We start from the raw sequence: 18,748 nt of genomic DNA on the forward strand, positions 1-18,748 counted from the left end.
ATAGAAATATGTTTTGTTTTATGAAATAGAACAATTACAAAATCCAGCCCCCTTTTTAATGGGCAATCCTGAGCCCAGATCCGGCCTGGTTGTATCAGGATCCAGAATTCTGTCCTCCAGATCTGAATCTTCAGTGCCGCTGTCTATCAGAGCACTGTCTCCTAGACTAAGCACACAACCTAGAAAAAAATAAAACTTTTTAAAGACAAGAAATGAAATAGTTACTGAACTTATTTCAAAAGAAATAAAGGAAAATTTGTCAGCGCGATTTTGTGCTTTAAAAAATTACCTAAGCTTTTTTTAACAAAAAATATTCCAATTACTTCTTTTTATATTAATCTTAACTGTATGTGTTTGTTTATTTGGCATCTTTTAGTATTATGATTAAGTACCTATGATTTTAATAAAAAGAAATTAAATTTTTGCTTGTTCAGTTCAGTGCTAAATATCACAACTTCTTCAACAAAATATTTTTTTAAAACTGATCACTTTTAAAGCTTGACTAAGTCAAATTTCAAAATACAAATTAAAAGCAAAGAATCTCTACAATAGTTACTTAGTAGTTATGATTGATTTTTGGATAAAAAAGTGAAAGTATTTATCTTAATAATAAGCAATTACATTTTCATTGGCTCAGATTTAAACTTTTTGTTTGATTACAATAAACACCCTATGAACAAAAACTTCCTTGTTCTTATCAATTGAACTGGAAATCTCCGACAATTCTGATAAAACTGCTTTAACAAATTGTTTATTTAACTTAAAATTATGCAATAATGCTAAGTCAAAGAGTAAAAAAATCATATATCAAAACGTTTAACGCAATAATTAAAAAAAAAATTAGTCTTAGAGAAAAAAAACATTTTTTAACGGAAAAATAACTAAAATTAGTTTACAAGTTTAGAATTTTTAGGATGTAGTAATTATTCATAGTCAAAATTAAATAAATTTAGGTAAACTTACTCTAACGGACGTACATACCCCTAGTTATAAAGAAGCTGCTCTATACTAAAAATTAAAAAGATGATTCACTTTTACAAATCTGGTAGGTATAAACCAATACTATTATTTCACCATGTATAGAAACAATATTGGCATATATTTACTGCTATTGCGACGAATATTGCAATGTTTAGAACTAGATCTCTACAAGCTTAATAGCTAGTATACAGCCTGGAGCGATAGATAAAAGTTACACGCACAGTCAGTTAAGTTAGTCTATGTAGTAAAAGGAAGGTAGAAAGAACTAAAAACTCCTCCTACTCTACTACTATTGCTATAGACTAGAGTCTAAGAGTGCTTTGTGTTGTGCGCATTTCAACACAAAGACTCACACTCACACACACACACACACACAGAACACACTCTCACACTTCCCCAACCCTAGCACACACACGCACTTTTTAAATTATACGACTTCCTCCCACCAAAGATCTAAAGGGATAAGACAATGGCCAATAAATTGTTATACAAGTAACATACCCAATGATGATACACAAAATTACCCCTTCTGTGGATTACAATTCGTTGTTGAAATGTTTGGACACCAAAAGAACTAACCAATCAAAATTAAATAAATGACCCCAAAGTTGTTTAGCCAGCGAATAAGAAAACGATATAATAAAACTTTGGGGACTAGTGTAATAAACACCTCAATGTCCTTCCATCCCTGTACTCTCAAACTATTATGATTTACCAAGAACGTAGCTACTTCATTATTATAAGACTTCCAAATTATATCAAAAGAATTATTATGTTTAAGTTATCTTTTATCTTTTAAAATGCTACATTTCATGGAACAATAAACGTTGTACAAATATTATTTTTCTTATCATAAATGTACATTTTCATTGAAGATAAGCTTATTTACACTTTGTGAGCAATTTCATGATTTTAAGGAAAATACAATTGGGCAAATCAACATTCATTTTAACTTAGGGGAATGCAATCTTGAGGGATGTGACATTAGGCGATAAATTTATATAATAGACAAATTACCATAAAAGCCATAAAAGATTTAATCCTAACCCGCACCCCCCCCCCTCCCGAAAAAAAAAAGAGGAAAGAGTAATATTAAAGCTAACGTTAAGTAAAACGAGTAAAATTACCCCTCTCCTCCCTCCCTTGTTTAATAAGTAAACAAGGATGACAACATCCATAAAAGCGAAGCTCTAAAACGATAGGACAAACGGACATTAACACTTGCATAGTGTCAGAATTGAATAATCATAATATAAATGAATAAGAGTAAAAGCCAAAGTGTGAGTAAAATTGTTGAAATTTTTTTTATAAATGGTAATGTTTATGGACATATTAACATATTTAGGACTTAATTCTAGAGTTGCTTTGTTTGTTACATCGTACTTTGTTGTCCCAGGAATCAATATACCAAAAATCAGATCAATCGGATCATTAGATCACATGAAAATTTGTTGTTAAAAAAGTAAAAAATCGACATGTTTGTAATGAACGTACGGACATTTTGATAATGATTATAGAGTTACTACGCTTTCCAAATCGTGCCTAACTTCTAAAGGAATCATCATTAAAAGTTTGAAATCGATAGTACAATTCTAACATTCCCAAAATAACGAAAAAAGCTATCCGTTACGGACGGACCGACCCTTATTATAGAAAAGCTTCGCTTTTAAAAAGTAAAGCACAGAAAGACTTTCTTAACAAGAATGAATAAAATAAATACGGATTTCTTTATTTTAATCAATTAATAAAAACTGAGAAAATCCAACTTTTTTCTGGTTATTTCTAAATATTAGAATATTTATTTATATTACGATTAATATAAACATATGAATATTTAGATGTTGTACTATTGTATTTATTAGGTTTGTACTTTTAACACAGAAAAACCTTCGAAAATATTTAACAACTTTATTTAATTTGTATGGATTCACTTGACAAGTTTACATGATAAAATTTGAATTAAAATTTGAATTATGTTAAATCTTACTTAAATGCAAGAAACTTTAATCCAGGGAAGGGAGAGAATATTGGACTGTAAATTACACCGTTACTTAAACAAATAATGTCCAAACTTTGCGACTAATAATTTAAATCTACAGGAGAGAGAATTTTGTTTATCATCGCTGGAGATCTATATAAATTTATCGTCCATTGTCTTATCCCTGAAAACATCAGCTTTAATCTGGCTTTGATTTACATTACTAAACAAGAATGAAAATATTCATAAATAATTAAGACAAAAACAACAGTGACGTAAATTACCAATTGAAAAAGAGACCAAAAATCTAAACTTTGCATGAGATAAATAAATTGAATTTAAAAGCTCTTTTTTATCCATACTTTATACAATCTAAGGGGGGGGGGGGGGGGAGTTCTGACACATTTGCGTAAACGGTGAGTATAGGCTTTATCTTTGGACTGAGAGGATAGGTTATAAAAGATAAAATCATTCTTATATGATGAATTTCCCCCAGATTTAAGATTTTTTGGATAGGCCTCCAGGATCCGGAGCTCCAGGCCTCCAGGTGGTCTCTGTACAGGTAAAAATGAAAAATAATTTTTTTTTAAAAAAAAGTTACAGGTCAACTTATAAAACAAAATATGCATCTTTTTTAATATTATTCACATATTTGAAGAAAAAATATGCATATTTTGTTTTATAAGTTGATTTTTAACTTTGAATTTTTTTTTTTTTTCTTCATTTTTACCTGTACAGAGACCACCTGGAGGCCTGGAGCTCCGGAACCTGGAGGCCTATCCGAAAAATCTTAAATCTGGGGGGAAATTCATCATATAAGAATGATTTTATCCCTAATAACCTATCCTATCAGTCCAAAGATAAAGCCTATACTCACCGTTTACGCAAATGTGTCAGAACTCCCCCCCCCTTTATTTTCAAGCATTAAACTTTGAGGTAAATAATACCTACTAGTTTAAATTTTATCAAGGAAGATAACAAGAAAAGATGTTGTGAAGAAATCTATTAAATATTGTCAGTTAAAAACTTTGTGGTAAATAGTGCCTTCGCCCTTACAGGTATGAGAGGTTCCACAACATAATTTTATACCTAGAATAACCTTTTTTTGAGGGGGGGGGGGGGGTGTCAGTTTTAGAGAAGCTTCACCACATTTTAAGAAACAGAACATGCTATTGATTCAATCGATACCATATATTTAAATAATTAAAGAAAAACTAGTTTTAAATATATTTACACGTCCTCTCAATAGTAATATGACTTTTGTCAAAAGGGAGGGCGGATGTGACACATTAAGAAACTAAAACTAAAAGTCAAGTTGAGCTCCTTGATCCTATTAGGTGGGTTTTAATAAGTGACACAGCTGCCCCCTCCCCTTGCATTTTAAACAACTATCTGTATTTGTCAACCTAGAATTTTGACATAATGAGTTCAGAGTATCTCAGGAACTTACACAACTTGACTAACCTTGAATACTGGTGCTATTATCTCTAGTGCCTGGCCTGTTCACTGTTTTCTCCGACCTCCAGATTTTTAGCTGGTAACCAGCAGTAACTATACACACAGTGCCAGAAACAGACTCAGTTACTTTCATCACAGTTATCCTGAATTATTGTAAATTATACTGGTACCCAAAGTTTTAAAAATCATGTTATTACTCGTTGACTAAAAAACTTTTTTATTAGGAAGTTGTTTCAAACTAGCCGTGTCCAAATGGGTAAAGGGGTTGAATAAAGGTGTCGTTATTTTAGCCAGCTGTGCGTATCACATTATTAGGCTACATGAAAATCTGGTGTAACATCTAAGTAATCACATATCGATTATTACCTGTCAGTCAGATTATCAGCCAGTGTTGCCAGATATTGGGGTATTTGATCTGTTCTTGCCCTGTAAATATTCATCTGGCCACAGTCTGCGTCTACATCATATCCAGTGGCTATAAGAACGTCAGATGTGCCATCAATGGCATCTGTGAAACCCTAGAAAATATTTAAAATAAAAATAAAATACAGTAATTCCCCCGAAAAGGTGCCTTGTTGAGCACAGAACCGTTCCCACAAAAAAAAATTGACAAGAAATACAGGGAAAGGGATAGTAGTTTTTCATTTATATTACTTTAGGTCAGGTTAATTTAGATTATATTGGGTACTGGGTATCCTCGCATGGTTAGGGCTCCTGCGAGGGTTGGACATAGCTATCCCCTCCCACTATCCTATAATACAAAAGAACTATCCCTCTGCCTCTTACTTGATCATTACCTGATCTGTTGTGTGGTTAGCAAACTTTAGAACCCTGTTTTGTTTCCAGTCAAGCATCTTCATATTGTGTCCTGTATCTCCATAATACACAACTCCAGTTTCTAAAATAGATAGGTATAGTCAAGCATCTTCATATTGTGTCCTGTATCTCCATAATAAACAACTCCAGTTTCTAAAATAGATAGGTATAGTCAAGCATCTTCATATTGTGTCCTGTATCTCCATAATAAACAACTCCAGTTTCTAAAATAGATAGATAGGTATAGTCAAGCATCTTCATATTGTGGCCTGTATCTCCATAATAAACAACTCCAGTTTCTAAAATAGATAGATAGGTATAGTCAAGCATCTTCATATTGTGTCCTGTATCTCCATAATAAACAACTCCAGTTTCTAAAATAGATAGATAGGTATAGTCAAGCATCTTCATATTGTGGCCTGTATCTCCATAATAAACAACTCCAGTTTCTAAAATAGATAGATAGGTATAGTCAAGCATCTTCATATTGTGGCCTGTATCTCCATAATAAACAACTCCAGTTTCTAAAATAGATAGATAGGTATAGTCAAGCATATTCATATTGTGTCCTGTATCTCCATAATAAACAACTCCAGTTTCTAAAATAGATAGATAGGTATAGTCAAGCATCTTCATATTGTGGCCTGTATCTCCATAATAAACAACTCCAGTTTCTAAAATAGATAGATAGGTATAGTCAAGCATATTCATATTGTGTCCTGTATCTCCATAAAACACAACTCCAGTTTCTAAAATAGATAGATAGGTATAGTCAAGCATCTTCATATTGTGGCCTGTATCTCCATAATAAACAACTCCAGTTTCTAAAATAGATAGATAGGTATAGTCAAGCATATTCATATTGTGTCCTGTATCTCCATAAAACACAACTCCAGTTTCTAAAATAGATAGATAGGTATAGTCAAGCATATTCATATTGTGTCCTGTATCTCCATAATACACAACTCCAGTTTCTAAAATAGATAGGTATAGTCCAGCATCTTTATATTGTATCCTGTATCTCTATAATACACAACTCCAGTTTCTAAAATAGATAGGTATAGTCAAGCATCTTCATATTGTGGCCTGTATCTCCATAATACACAACTCTAGTTTCTAAAATAGATAGGTATAGTCAAGCATCTTCATATTGTGGCCTGTATCTCCATAATACACAACTCTAGTTTCTAAAATAGATAGGTATAGTCAAGCATCTTCATGTTGTGGCCTGTATCTCCATAATACACAACTCTAGTTTCTAAAATAGATAGATATAGTCAAGCATCTTCATATTGTGGCCTGTATCTCCATAATACACAACTCCAGTTTCTAAAATAGATAGGTATAGTCAAGCATCTTCATATTGTGGCCTATATAATATATCCATAATACATAACTCCAGTTTCTAGAAAAAAAACAAGGATGGATCAAAGTAGAGGTGTATATTCTGCATGGGTTACACTGTTATAGGGGGAAATAAAAAATATATGAAAAAGAAAAACATGAAAACATTTTTTTTTCATTTGAAAAAAATGCTTTTCTATTTTTTTGCTGTCTGTTATTTTTTATGAAATTCCCTTTTTATTACATTTCTAAAATAGGTTTTTAATACTTGAAGAGCATCTTTGCTTATAGTAATAAGTAAATTCATTGGCCGACCAAAATTTTATATTGGCTTACCTATTAAATTATTTATTTGAAATTCTGAATCAAGGAAACAATTAATACCTGTAATATAAATAGATGAGACAGGACGGATATGAAGTGAGGTGTCCGTGTTCACAGCACAAACATTCTCGGATACATACAAACATCTCAATTTGTCTCCCAATACCTAAATATTAGGAATAAACAAATGGAACTGAAATGAGAAAGAAAATGGGTTAGTAAGGCTGCAGATGAAAATATACAAAGAAATAAAAGCAGCGGATTAATAAAAAAAGAGGGATGACAATAAAAATATAAAAAAAAACATGGATGGGAATACGGACAAAATGATAAAGAGCAGATGATTTTAATTAAAAAATTCATAAAACTATTCGTATTTATTTGTATATACATTGCATATTTTGTAATATGACTGACATACCAACGGACCAAGTAAATTAAATACTGGATGCTCACAAAACATTCAGCTGTCTACCTAAAAGCCGAAAAAATCACATGTCACCCACAATGGACTTAAAAGAATGATGGACAGACACACAGAGTGAATAATAGAGTAGCTTCGCTACTAAAAAGCGGGGATGAACTATGTCTGGGATTTTAGCAAACATCATATGTAAGCTGTCAAGTGTTTTCTACTGCAACTGTTAAAATTATTGCAGGTTTTCAAATAGATTTGTCTTACCTGGAAAACCTTTATTATTCCATCTTGGCTTCCAGAAGCCAGCATCATTTTGTCTTCTTTCTCACATACACTATAAATATATTTAAACTTTGAAATGGAAGTAACCTTAACAATATGCAATATAACAAAGATTTAGGGCAAGGCCTTTGTTATGATTTATCAACAAAGACGCGGATAACCATTTTATTTATAACAAGCTGCTTCGCCCTCCCCAACTTTGTACACACAGACAGACATTATATTACTTTTATACAATGATACTATGAAAAGTTAAAATTAGTTCAAAATAATATTAAAAACTCATTTGAATTACCTTAAAGCTGTAACAGCTTCTTCGTGCATGGATTGAGAATAAACCTGTCTTCCAGAATACATATCATACATTTCTAATTTTCCTCCCTCTGATCCGATAACAGCATACTAGAAAATTAGTCAGCATTTATAGGGGTAGCATTGACTTACAATGGGCTGTTTATTACACTAGGTAGTCCCAAAGGTTTTATAATAACGTTTTCTAATTTGTTGGCTTAACAATTTTGGAGCCTATAGGGAATTTTGATTGGTTGAATAATTTAGTTTCAACAATAGTATTAATCAACAGCAGCAGAGGCAAATTGTTGTGTAACATCATTGGGGATGTACATCAATTTATCGGCCATTGTCTTATCCCTTTAAGTCCATGATTGATTTCTCTCTCTGTTACAGATTTCGTCAGTATAATCGTTTTATAAAGGAAGCAGTATAAAAGACTGTGAAGCAAAAGATCTCGCAAACCACTAAATTGACATTACTATCGCAGAAGCTTCATATGGTTTAGCTATTTTGGGGGAGGTTAACACTACCTACCCTACTAAGAGAAATCGCCTCCATAAAATATATTCCCCCTCTTCCGAAATTTTTACCTATTCTTTTTTGTAACTAATCCTATCGAATCCTATAGGTACCTTTTCAGTACCCTGAGAGTTTTTTAATTTTGTTACTTTTTTATTGAATCCACATAGAAAATAATTAACCAACCTGATATCGTTGTATTACTTTGAGTTTGGTAATACCATTGTATGTATAGATGGAATTTACAGCTTTACATTCTTCTAACTTCCAGGTCTACAAAATAAATCAATGGATATAGGATATTAGGGGATATATTGACAGGGGAATAATATGGACTTCATTTATTGAACAGTTCGTCCATCCTGTAGGAAGGGAGGGAATGGGGTTGAGGGGGTGGATGGAGGTATCGTTATTTGGTGAGATTAACTCAATAGGTATATTTTCAATGGGAGAGTCATTAGCAGCTACTGGCGCTACTTCTAGTATAATTCAAGCATGAAAATGAATAAAGTTTATGTACCTTTAAACTACAATCAATACTTCCAGAAATGATCGCTAACTAAAATTATGACAAATTAAAGATTGAAAGATAAGAATTCAAAGTCCTAGAAATCTACAGTATGGATTCGAAACCCATACAATGTATACATATTCGCTGGATTAGAAACGGTTCTAAGCCATACCGACAAATATAGCATCGTATTACAGACAAATATACGAATATAAAATTAAATATCATAAAATCAATATTAGTTTTTGTCGGCCCCTCGGGGATTACACACCTAATTTTAATCTTAAAGGGGGGGGGGGTTCTAACACTATTGCGTAAACAGTGGTTATAGGCTTTGTCTTTGAACTGAGAGGATAGGTTAGTAGGGATAAAATCATTCCTATATGATGAATTTCCCCAGATTTAAGATTTTTTGGATAGGCCTCCAGGTTCCGGAGCTCCAGGCCTCCAGGTGGTCTCTGTACAGGTATAATTAAAATTTTTTTTTTAAGAGTTAGAGGTTAACTTATTAAACAAAATATGCTTCTTTTTGATTGTTATTCACATATTTGAAGAAAAAACATATTTTGTCTCATAAGCTTAAACTCTTAAAAAAAAAATAAAAATTTCATTTTTACTTGTAGAGAGACCACCTGGAGGCCTGAAACTCCGGAACCTGGAGGCCTATCCAAAAAATCTTAAATCTGGGGGAAATTCATCATATAAGAATGATTTTATCCCTAATAACCTATCCTCTCAGTCCAAAGATAAAGCCTATAATCACTGTTTACGCAAAAGTGTCAGAACTCCTCCCCCCCCTTAATTTTAGTTACAGATTTACTTTTCTTAATTTGTCAAAACTTTCCTTTGAATTTTTCAATTCAGCACCAACATCAGTTACTTGCAAAGGTTCTTCTGGATTTCTTTTTGTAGGGCTGACAGCTCCGGCTGCTACAACAGCTGTAGCCGCTAAATCTGGCTGCCAGATCAGAATTCTAGCCCCAGTTACTGGTCCTGTGTGACCACGAAGGCTGTGTGTGAGAGCGCCTGTTGTCAAGTCCCATACCTGTAGATGAAAATTAATTCAATTGATTTATTGACGAAAATTTTAATTTTTCGAGGATTTTTCTCGAAACAAATTGAAGATTTTTAACAGAAAAAGAAACGTAGGTACCTTAACCGTAGTATCACAGCTTGAAGTGAGGATAATGTTGTGTTGAATATTGACATCACAATCCAATATTCTATCCTCGTGTCCTTCTAATTCGTCAACAGTCCAGGATCGTTTGCGCCATAGCTTTATAGTTTCTGTGCTCTTGTCAGGTGGCTTTGCACTGGATTGGCTTCCTAAATAAATTGTAATGTTAAAATAACAAAATTGACGAAAGTGAAAATGTTTTGGTGATTTAGGGCAGAATATAAACCCATAGATCAGTGCCTCACGTAAAAAGAAAGAAATATCATTCAAATTAAGAATTCAAGGGGTTAAATGATAGTTTGTCAACTGCACAATGCAGCAAATGTACGTTTTTTTGGACATTTTAACTATGTCTACTAAATGCTTTATAAATCGATCAATTCTTGGGATAAATCAATGCAGAATACCAATTTAGAATCGCCAATGCAATGAGAAAACAGTAGATCCATTTTTTGAATTAGCTAATTATGAATTTTATTATTTTTTCAACGTAAAAACATAGCCTAAAATAAATTATAAAATTTTGTTTAAGTTTACCCTTTTAATAAAGTAACAGGATCTGTGTGCGTCAGTGTGTACTGTAGGATCTCGCTAATCGCTGAACTGATATTATTTTCCTTTACAATGTAGCTTTACACAGATCCTGGGAAGGTTTATAACTATTAGGAGGGGGGGGGGGGGGGGGCAACACCCTCACAAGAGAAATCGCCCCTAGAAAAAAAATACACATCCCCCCTCAAAAAAAATTTCTTCAGATTTTAATTTTAAAAACTAAAATAATAAATGGGATGGGTCAAATTCATCAACCCCCCCCCCCCCCACTATCTCAAGTGCCACATAGCCGCTATATACTAGCTATAAATAAAACAGAATTGTTTAGTCTAGCGGTTTGTACCACAACTATTCAACTGAGAGTTGTCAGCTGTCCCTAAAAGATAAGCAGTAAAATAATTATACTTCGTTGTTTGATGACAGATTTTAAATCTTTAATAAAATGCTTAATAACTTAAAATTATCTTAGAAATCTCTATATAAAAGTGTCAAACTTGTTGATTTATTAATAAACTTCCCAAGGAATGACTTTCTTTTATTGGTCTGGTACTTATGACTTTATCATTCTTGCTAATTGATATGCAATACATTAAAATATTTTTTAAAAATCTAAAATTAAATGTTAACAACCCTTTATAAATAAGTTAAAAAATTGTTTGCCTGCCTGTATTAAGAGAGATCGCTAAATGCTCATGCAGCTTCTTAATGTCCGGCTAAAGTTAAAAATATTATGTGTATACTGCTTCACCCTACCAAGATAAACCGTCCTTGAAAAAATAACCCTTTACCCAAGTTTTAAATTTAAAACAAAAACTAAGGAGAAGTCGTGACATTCCCTCTTCTCTAGGCGACTAGAATGATAAAAATAATTGAAATTTCCATATGTAGAAAGCAATAAAAAAACAAGGATGACAACATCCATAAAAGCGAAGCTCTGAAACGATATGACAGACGAACATTAACTTTTGTTGAGTGTCAGAACTGAATATACAAAATATGAAAATAAAAGGTTTGACAAAATTATACGTAAATTTGTTGCAAAACTTCTTAAATACAGAAATCTGTTTAAGGACATACTGACATTTTAAATACTTGATTATAGAGATGCTTCGCTCATAATATTTTACCTTATTGTAATAGGAATCAGTAATCAAAAAATCAGATCGATCGGATGATTTTATCACATAGAAAATTGTTAATAAAAAAGTACAAAAATCAACATGTTTAAAATGGACGTACGGACATTATGGTAACGATTATAGAGTTGCTACGCTTTCTAAGTCGTACCTAACTACTACAGGAATCACCATGCAAAGTTTGAAATCGATAGGACAATTTTAACATGTCTAAATTAACGAATAAAAGCTAACTATCTCGGACGGACGGACCGACCCTAATTATAGAAAAGCTTCGCTTTTAAAAATATTAGAGAATTGGACAAACAGACGAACAAATGAGTTACAGTGTAGATGCGCCATAAAGGTTAGAGTCAAGGTTTCATCATAAAAAAATTCTAAAATCTATACACATACACAACTAAAGAGATCAATTTCACCCTTATGTCCATGATAGAACATCAAATCTAAAGAAGCAAGAAAATAGTATTTTTCATATAGAATTTCCATGATTCTCTGAGCATTCTTGACGGACTAAGTGAGATATATAAATGATGCTTATTTAATTGTTATGGGAAATGTTAAAACAAAGACCAATTTTCTATCTTAAATAGCACCTAAGAAAAATATTTGACATTTGAAATTATAAGATTATCTTCGCTAATAGGATTGTAAATGATTTTATTATAATGAAAACCAAACTTTTTTTTCAAATCGTTGCGGGTATAATATTAATTACCCTTCTCTTTCAATAAAGGGGACAAAAATATTTCCTTTTGTATTTTTATTGTTCTTGTATAAAGAAATAGGTTTATTTCAAGTTGGTTTGGCTTTGCTACGCTAAATATAACTGCCAAGATAAATTAACAAATGCTTTGATAAAGTCAAATATTACACACTTTCTCACTAAGTAGGGACTGTATAAAAATGTGAATATACGAAAAAAAGCCTCTTGGGTAAACATTGGACCCACTTTTTTATCATGATTATAACCTTGCTAAATTATAAATGTATGTGGGAAGGTTACCCGAGCGGCTTTTTTTTAAGATATAACCTAAAGAACATAAAATAAACGTAAAAATGAAACGTATGAAAAAAACAATTATTTTAGAAAAAATGCCTTTAATTCATAATAATGATATAAAAAATATATCTTTTTCGGGTTTTTTATTTAGTACTAACATGGCCATTACTGATTTTAACAATTAAAAGCGACTAGAAAATTAATTTATATGTTAAAACATTGCTCAATTGACGTAAGGTCGAAATTTTTAAATTCCTTGAATTGAGATAATTTCTTGTTTAGGTAGCCAACTTCAACGAGCTGGTACTCAGTCAATTTTAAAAATTTTCTAAAAATTTCAACTGCTAGTTTCATCACTATGCTCATATTATATATTAATTAAAAGATAAGGTTCAAATTCGATGGTTAAAAATTTTGAAATGTCCAGCTTTGCTGCACTGTGAACTGGTGTAAAGAGATTTTGCCAAAGCATACAAAATTCATTGTACCTAGGTCCATCCATGTTTTAAGCTTTAAATACTAAAAATGCATTGAGACTTCTCCTATTCGAACTACATACCTACCTAACTTTAGCCAAATAAATGTTTGTTATTTTAAAAAGAGAGGAGTGGGTTGTGCTAAAAGTAATTTCCTCTAGGAATTTTTTATCAATTTTGAAAATTTTTCTTCCCCTTTATACTTAATCCCCCCCTACTATTACCCTTGCCTCTGTATGTCTGGACTAGGCAAGGGAAGAATGGTTAAAGGAAAGTCGAGTTCACCAAGACTTTGCCTTAGATTGAATTCGGACTCTGTCGGGGGGGAGGTACCCAAATTTTCACGACTATTTTTAAGCCTTAAAACTCTCATCTTACGGATTTTTAGCGCAACCTACTCCCCCCTTTATTTAACTATATTTGTCAGAAATAGTGAAAAAGAGTGAAATCACGTTATTTGGTTGCTATGAACTGTTAATTTATCTTTAAAAAACTGAGAATAGTAATAGTTAATAAAAAAGTTCATTATAGGGGAGAGTACTTTTTTGGTTTAACAATCAACATTCAAAAAACAGAAATAGAATAAATATAGATATTTGTGTAGGTGTATGATAAGGCAAGAACGATGATTTTAGAGAATTATTCATATAATATTCATTTAAGCTATGAACAGAAATTCTTAAATTGTATTGACTTTTTATTTATACCTATGTATTTAGTGTAAAATATGCAGCTTCAATTTTGATAAGAATTTTGCAGAATGCTGGTCCCCTGTCCATGTAAATAAATGAGTTCCTTCACTATTTTATATTAACGATAAACAAACAATGTAGGTATTTCATTATTATTACTGATAGAAAGTAAATACATAATGTAGGTGCTTTCATACAAACTGCCGGTTAAACACTGTCACTAATATCCTCCCCCTTTATTTAAATAATTGAAAATAAGAGAAGATATTTTTTCCCATGTCTAAACCATGGGGGTGTAGTTACAAAGCTGGCCTATCCCTGCGGGTCTACCCAATACAATACCTAATCTAAAGTAATTAACAGCTGAAAAAACTACACCCTCTTATTTTTAATTTACTTAAAATGAAGGAGAGGCTACAAGTGCCCATTATAGTACTTTTTGTGAAAGCACCTCTATGTATTAGGGTGTCCCAAAAAAATTTTTGTATCACACCATGTCATTACTAGACCTCTGGTACCTTTATAAATGTTGTAGGACTTTTATTTCAGTTTTATGTAAGTTTCGATATTTTTACTTCCCCCCATATAGAGGTCAAAAATTTATTTCATCAGAACTATGGCTTCATGGTGCTCCCAGAAAAGGCCTTGAGGAGGAGAACCAGAAACTGAAGTCCGTTTAAAAATTTCTCGCTGCTAGCCTGATAATTAACTGAAAAACAATTTAAAGCGGTTTTTGGGAATTTGCCGTAGTGTGCTTGTCAAAATTCCAAAAATATGACTTTTTATGAGACACCATACTATGTATAGCCTGCGCACAGCTGTGTGGAGTGTAATCATTAATTTATCAAAAATGAACAAATATTTAATAAGTGCATATTTAATAATGATCATAATACATTACAGAAATGACACATAAGGTACATATTTAATATTCCGTATTAGTAAGGACCATATTTGCTGGATAACCTTCACCATGAAAAGACGCAAAGTTATCCAGATTGCATTGTTCATATTGTCCACTGGCATGTTCACGTACCAGATGACAGGATCAATAGGGAAGCTTCTTGATCCACCTGTCATACTCAGGGAGAAGAAAGTTAAACTAAATGAAATTGAGCCACCAATGATTACGGTTTGTCCACTAAACCAAATTAACCTAGAAAAACTACAAAGCTATGGATTCCAAACCTATAATGACTTTCTTAGAGGAAACATTAAAGCCACCTATCCAACCAACATCAGCTTTTGGGATATCTTTGTTAATTCACTTGTTTATATTCCTGATAAAGAGTTCTCAATCCAAGTTGATTACAATGATGTTGCTATTTATAACATATCAAATTTTGAGAAAAGATTTTATTCCAAGTATGCATATTGTTGGGAACTAAAAAGCTATGATATAAAACCTGAGATGAAAATTTGGATCACCACTAGCTCAACACTGAAAACAGCGTTGGTATTTCTGACGGAAAAGTTGCTAAATACAAGGCCTGCACTGTATCTACCAAGCCATAGAGGAGGTGTCATTGAGATTAAGAGTAATGAAGATATGGCCTACTTCATTGAACTGGAACAACACTCAATATATAATCCAAGAAAGCCAGAGGAATGTAAACACTACTCTGAGGGTGAGCTAGAGAAGTGTGTTGATGATGCATTTGAAAATTATACAGTTCCAGTGTTTGATTGTCAACCACCATGGCTAACTACAAGAAAACAATGTGCTGATATGCGATGGAAAAGGAGAGATTTTAAAAGTTTAGAGGACATGTTGAAGTTCAAAGTTTATTATGAGACATATACTCTGCTTCTGAACAGAATAATCGAGATGGAGAGTGCATATATTCAAAAAAAATGTCCAGTGGCATGTACAGTGACCAGATCAGAAGTGAGACCAGGTTTCACCAAAGCTCCAAGTCTATCCCAAGGCACCTGGCTGATGTTTGGTGATAGAGTTTTGGTGTCTGAAAATGTAATCAGCTACAATTTCTCTGACTTTCTGATTGATCTAGGAAGCTCTGTTGGTCTTTGGTTTGGTATATCTGTAATAGGATTAACTGATCTGTGTATAGAGCTAAAAAATCAGGCTTTACAAACTTGGTTAAAGTTCAAATCCCATGGCAAAAAATAAAATGTAACAAACATTTTCAAGTGATCAAATTCTTTGAATAGCAACTGTTTTTGAAAATTTAATATTAAATACTGTTTAAAGATTATAAAATAAATATCCAGTTTTGCACTCTACAGTATTAAGATATTTTTTGAATAAGGTACGTTTGAAATCAAATAAATTAAAGTCTAATGCAACACTAACACTTTCAATATGATGACTTGGTATTAATATATTGTCAAATATCTTTATTTTCATTTTTAAAAGTAACTACCTACCCAAAATATAGAACACTAGTTTATCTTAGAATAATAGCAGGCAAAGCAACATTTCTAGGTAAATGTAAAATAGGAAACTCTTTAGTTAGATTTGGCAAATAGATAAAAAATCTTCCAACTAGATAATCCAATTTTAATTAACTATGAACAAGATTTAGGCTAAAGGATCAGTCTTTTGATCCACAAACTACTTTTGATGGGTACACAGTCCAACTTTAAGATCTTGCTATCAATTTTTAAAAGTATACAAATTTCATAACAATAACACAAATCAATGTACATTTTTCGAAATCTACGTACATAATAGGTACTAAACAAGGTTGACAACATCCATAAGTAGCGAAACTCAAAAATTATGAATGGATATCGGGAAAAATTGTTATAGAGCAGTGTCATACAATAAACATTAAGTACCTACTTGATAAAATTAGAAAATCACGAAACCTTTCAAATCGCGAAAACTTGAAAATCTAAGAATCGATCTAGCACCGCAATAAAGACAAATCTTAATAAAACTTAGGAATCGAGAAAATCACGAAAACCTAAAATTCTAGGAATCTATCTAGAACCTCAATGAATTGACAAATCTTAATAATTTTGGTAAATATGTAGAATGTAAAATTAATTAATCCCTGAAAATGTCAGACTTCTATATTGAAAAGAAGTTGAGAAAATCACGAAAACTTGAATATCTTGGAATCGATCTAGCACCTCTAATACCATAAATGAGATGGACAAAACAATGTAGGTATATATTAGATGAGCATTTGTCACAGGAATTCTTACTAAAAATTTCAGCTGTCTGTCTTGAATAAGAGTCGAAATAACACGTTTCTCCCATTGCGTTACGGACGGACTGACGGACAGACAAAGTGAATTATGGAGTAGCTTCGCTACTAAAATGAATATTATAGTTGTATTTAAATGATCAACACTTACCACTAGCTGACCTCTGTTGACCCGAAGAAGTTTGAGAACTTGAAGGCACCGAGGATGTCACAACAGTTGAACTTGACGGCAGTGAAGTAGTTGTTGGCAACAGAACATATCCATCAATTTCATCTTCTCCACTGTTATTAGTATCAACATCAGCTGCAGGATTATTTTCTATTGTAGCATCAGGAGTTGGTACCATAGCTACTGTGCTACTACTGGTTGGTTCAACTGTTGCTGCGACGGCAGCATCATGCTCTTGTTGAGCTTGGTTGCTGGAACGGCTGGATCTACCAGATTTTCCACTTGAATTACTGGATTTCGCAACCTAAATAAAAAATTTAACATATATCAAGTTAACATATTCTTTTTCTTTTATTTATAGTAATTATTGTCAATAAATATGCCATTCAAGAAACAGCAAGCTTTGCTACGTTTCCAGACGTTACGTATATCATGACCAAATTATAGATTAGCTGCGCTATTAAAAAAAGGTGACTTAAGTACCTTAGTTGGCGAGTTTTTCAAATCAGGGGCAGCCTCTGAATTCTGTTTACGTTTCATTATCTCCTCAAGGTTCTTGAGCAGGTTGGTTAATTCAACTCGCAGGGGACCTTTCTTTTCAACCTTGATAGTCTCTTCTTCGTTTAACTTCCTACTAGAACTCTGGACTTCAAGGTTTGATATCTAAACATGGATAAACAGGATTATGTAGAAACTTTCTGCAAGTAAATATATTAGGTACCTATATATTTGAATATTGATTTTATTATTACTGATTAGAGTAGAAATATTTCTTGTTTAGATTTTTGCTAACGCAGCAAAAACTGCTGTATTAGATAAAATTGTAACACATATGTCAAAGATTTGGGTCACAAAAAAAGATTTACAAAAAATTCGCTAGATTTACAATTTACATAATATATAAATAGCGGATAAAACCCCGCATAGCAATGGAACACTTGCCGTTAAAAGAGGTAAAATAGATCTTCTCTAATTAATGATTATACCTGTATCAATTTCTTGCGAATACGACGCACCTTCCTCTCTTCTAATACCACATCCATTGGTTATTTTCTCTATTTGGCATATCGATTATAACCATTAATAGTAGAGCTTCTTTTTATAAGTGTTTAATGTGACATTTTACATTGTTTCATTATCTGTAAATTTAATTTTTTTTGTTTAACCAGTGTTTATAATTTCTCCATATTACATGATTAATAATTATACATAGTGAACATAATCATTAACAATAATTTCATACCTAACACATGAACTGTACAGGGGCTATAGCACTTACACATCCAGCAAATTTACAGTTGATGTATTTTTGGCAAAATGTTTTCTTCCTTTTTCTCATGCCATAAACACATCTGATACTGGCATTTACACATCCATACTTTTTCAATTATATGTCATAAACACATCCATCACTGGCATTTACACATCCATACTTTTTTGAT

General features: G+C 32.3%; 1 protein-coding gene across 2 annotated transcripts; it reads right to left on the reverse strand.

Annotated features, from left to right (window-relative positions):
- Nucleotides 1–11: 11 nt before the first annotated feature.
- LOC145313883 (uncharacterized) lies at nt 12–18,475 on the reverse strand. 2 transcript variants are annotated; one of them, XM_080153535.1, is made up of 14 exons: nt 18,293–18,474; nt 17,790–17,969; nt 17,289–17,610; nt 10,079–10,251; nt 9,770–9,970; nt 8,935–8,973; nt 8,601–8,687; nt 7,897–8,003; nt 7,584–7,653; nt 6,962–7,067; nt 5,215–5,315; nt 4,784–4,935; nt 4,424–4,560; nt 12–179 (listed from the first exon to the last, which is right to left on the reverse strand). In XM_080153535.1, the coding sequence occupies exons 1-14, from the start codon at nt 18,347–18,349 to the stop codon at nt 19–21; spliced, it is 1,893 nt and encodes a 630-aa protein (XP_080009661.1). In that variant the 5' UTR covers nt 18,350–18,474; the 3' UTR covers nt 12–18. The 2 variants fall into 2 exon arrangements, with proteins under 2 accessions (XP_080009661.1, XP_080009662.1); XM_080153536.1 differs by lacking the exons at nt 12–179; nt 4,424–4,560; nt 4,784–4,935; nt 5,215–5,315 and adding an exon at nt 5,372–5,607 and having other exon boundaries at nt 18,293–18,475.
- Nucleotides 18,476–18,748: the final 273 nt, after the last annotated feature.

This window comes from Acartia tonsa, chromosome 3 (assembly GCF_053477335.1).
Source record: "Acartia tonsa isolate MP-2025a chromosome 3, ASM5347733v1, whole genome shotgun sequence".
Lineage (NCBI taxonomy): Eukaryota > Metazoa > Arthropoda > Copepoda > Calanoida > Acartiidae > Acartia > Acartia tonsa.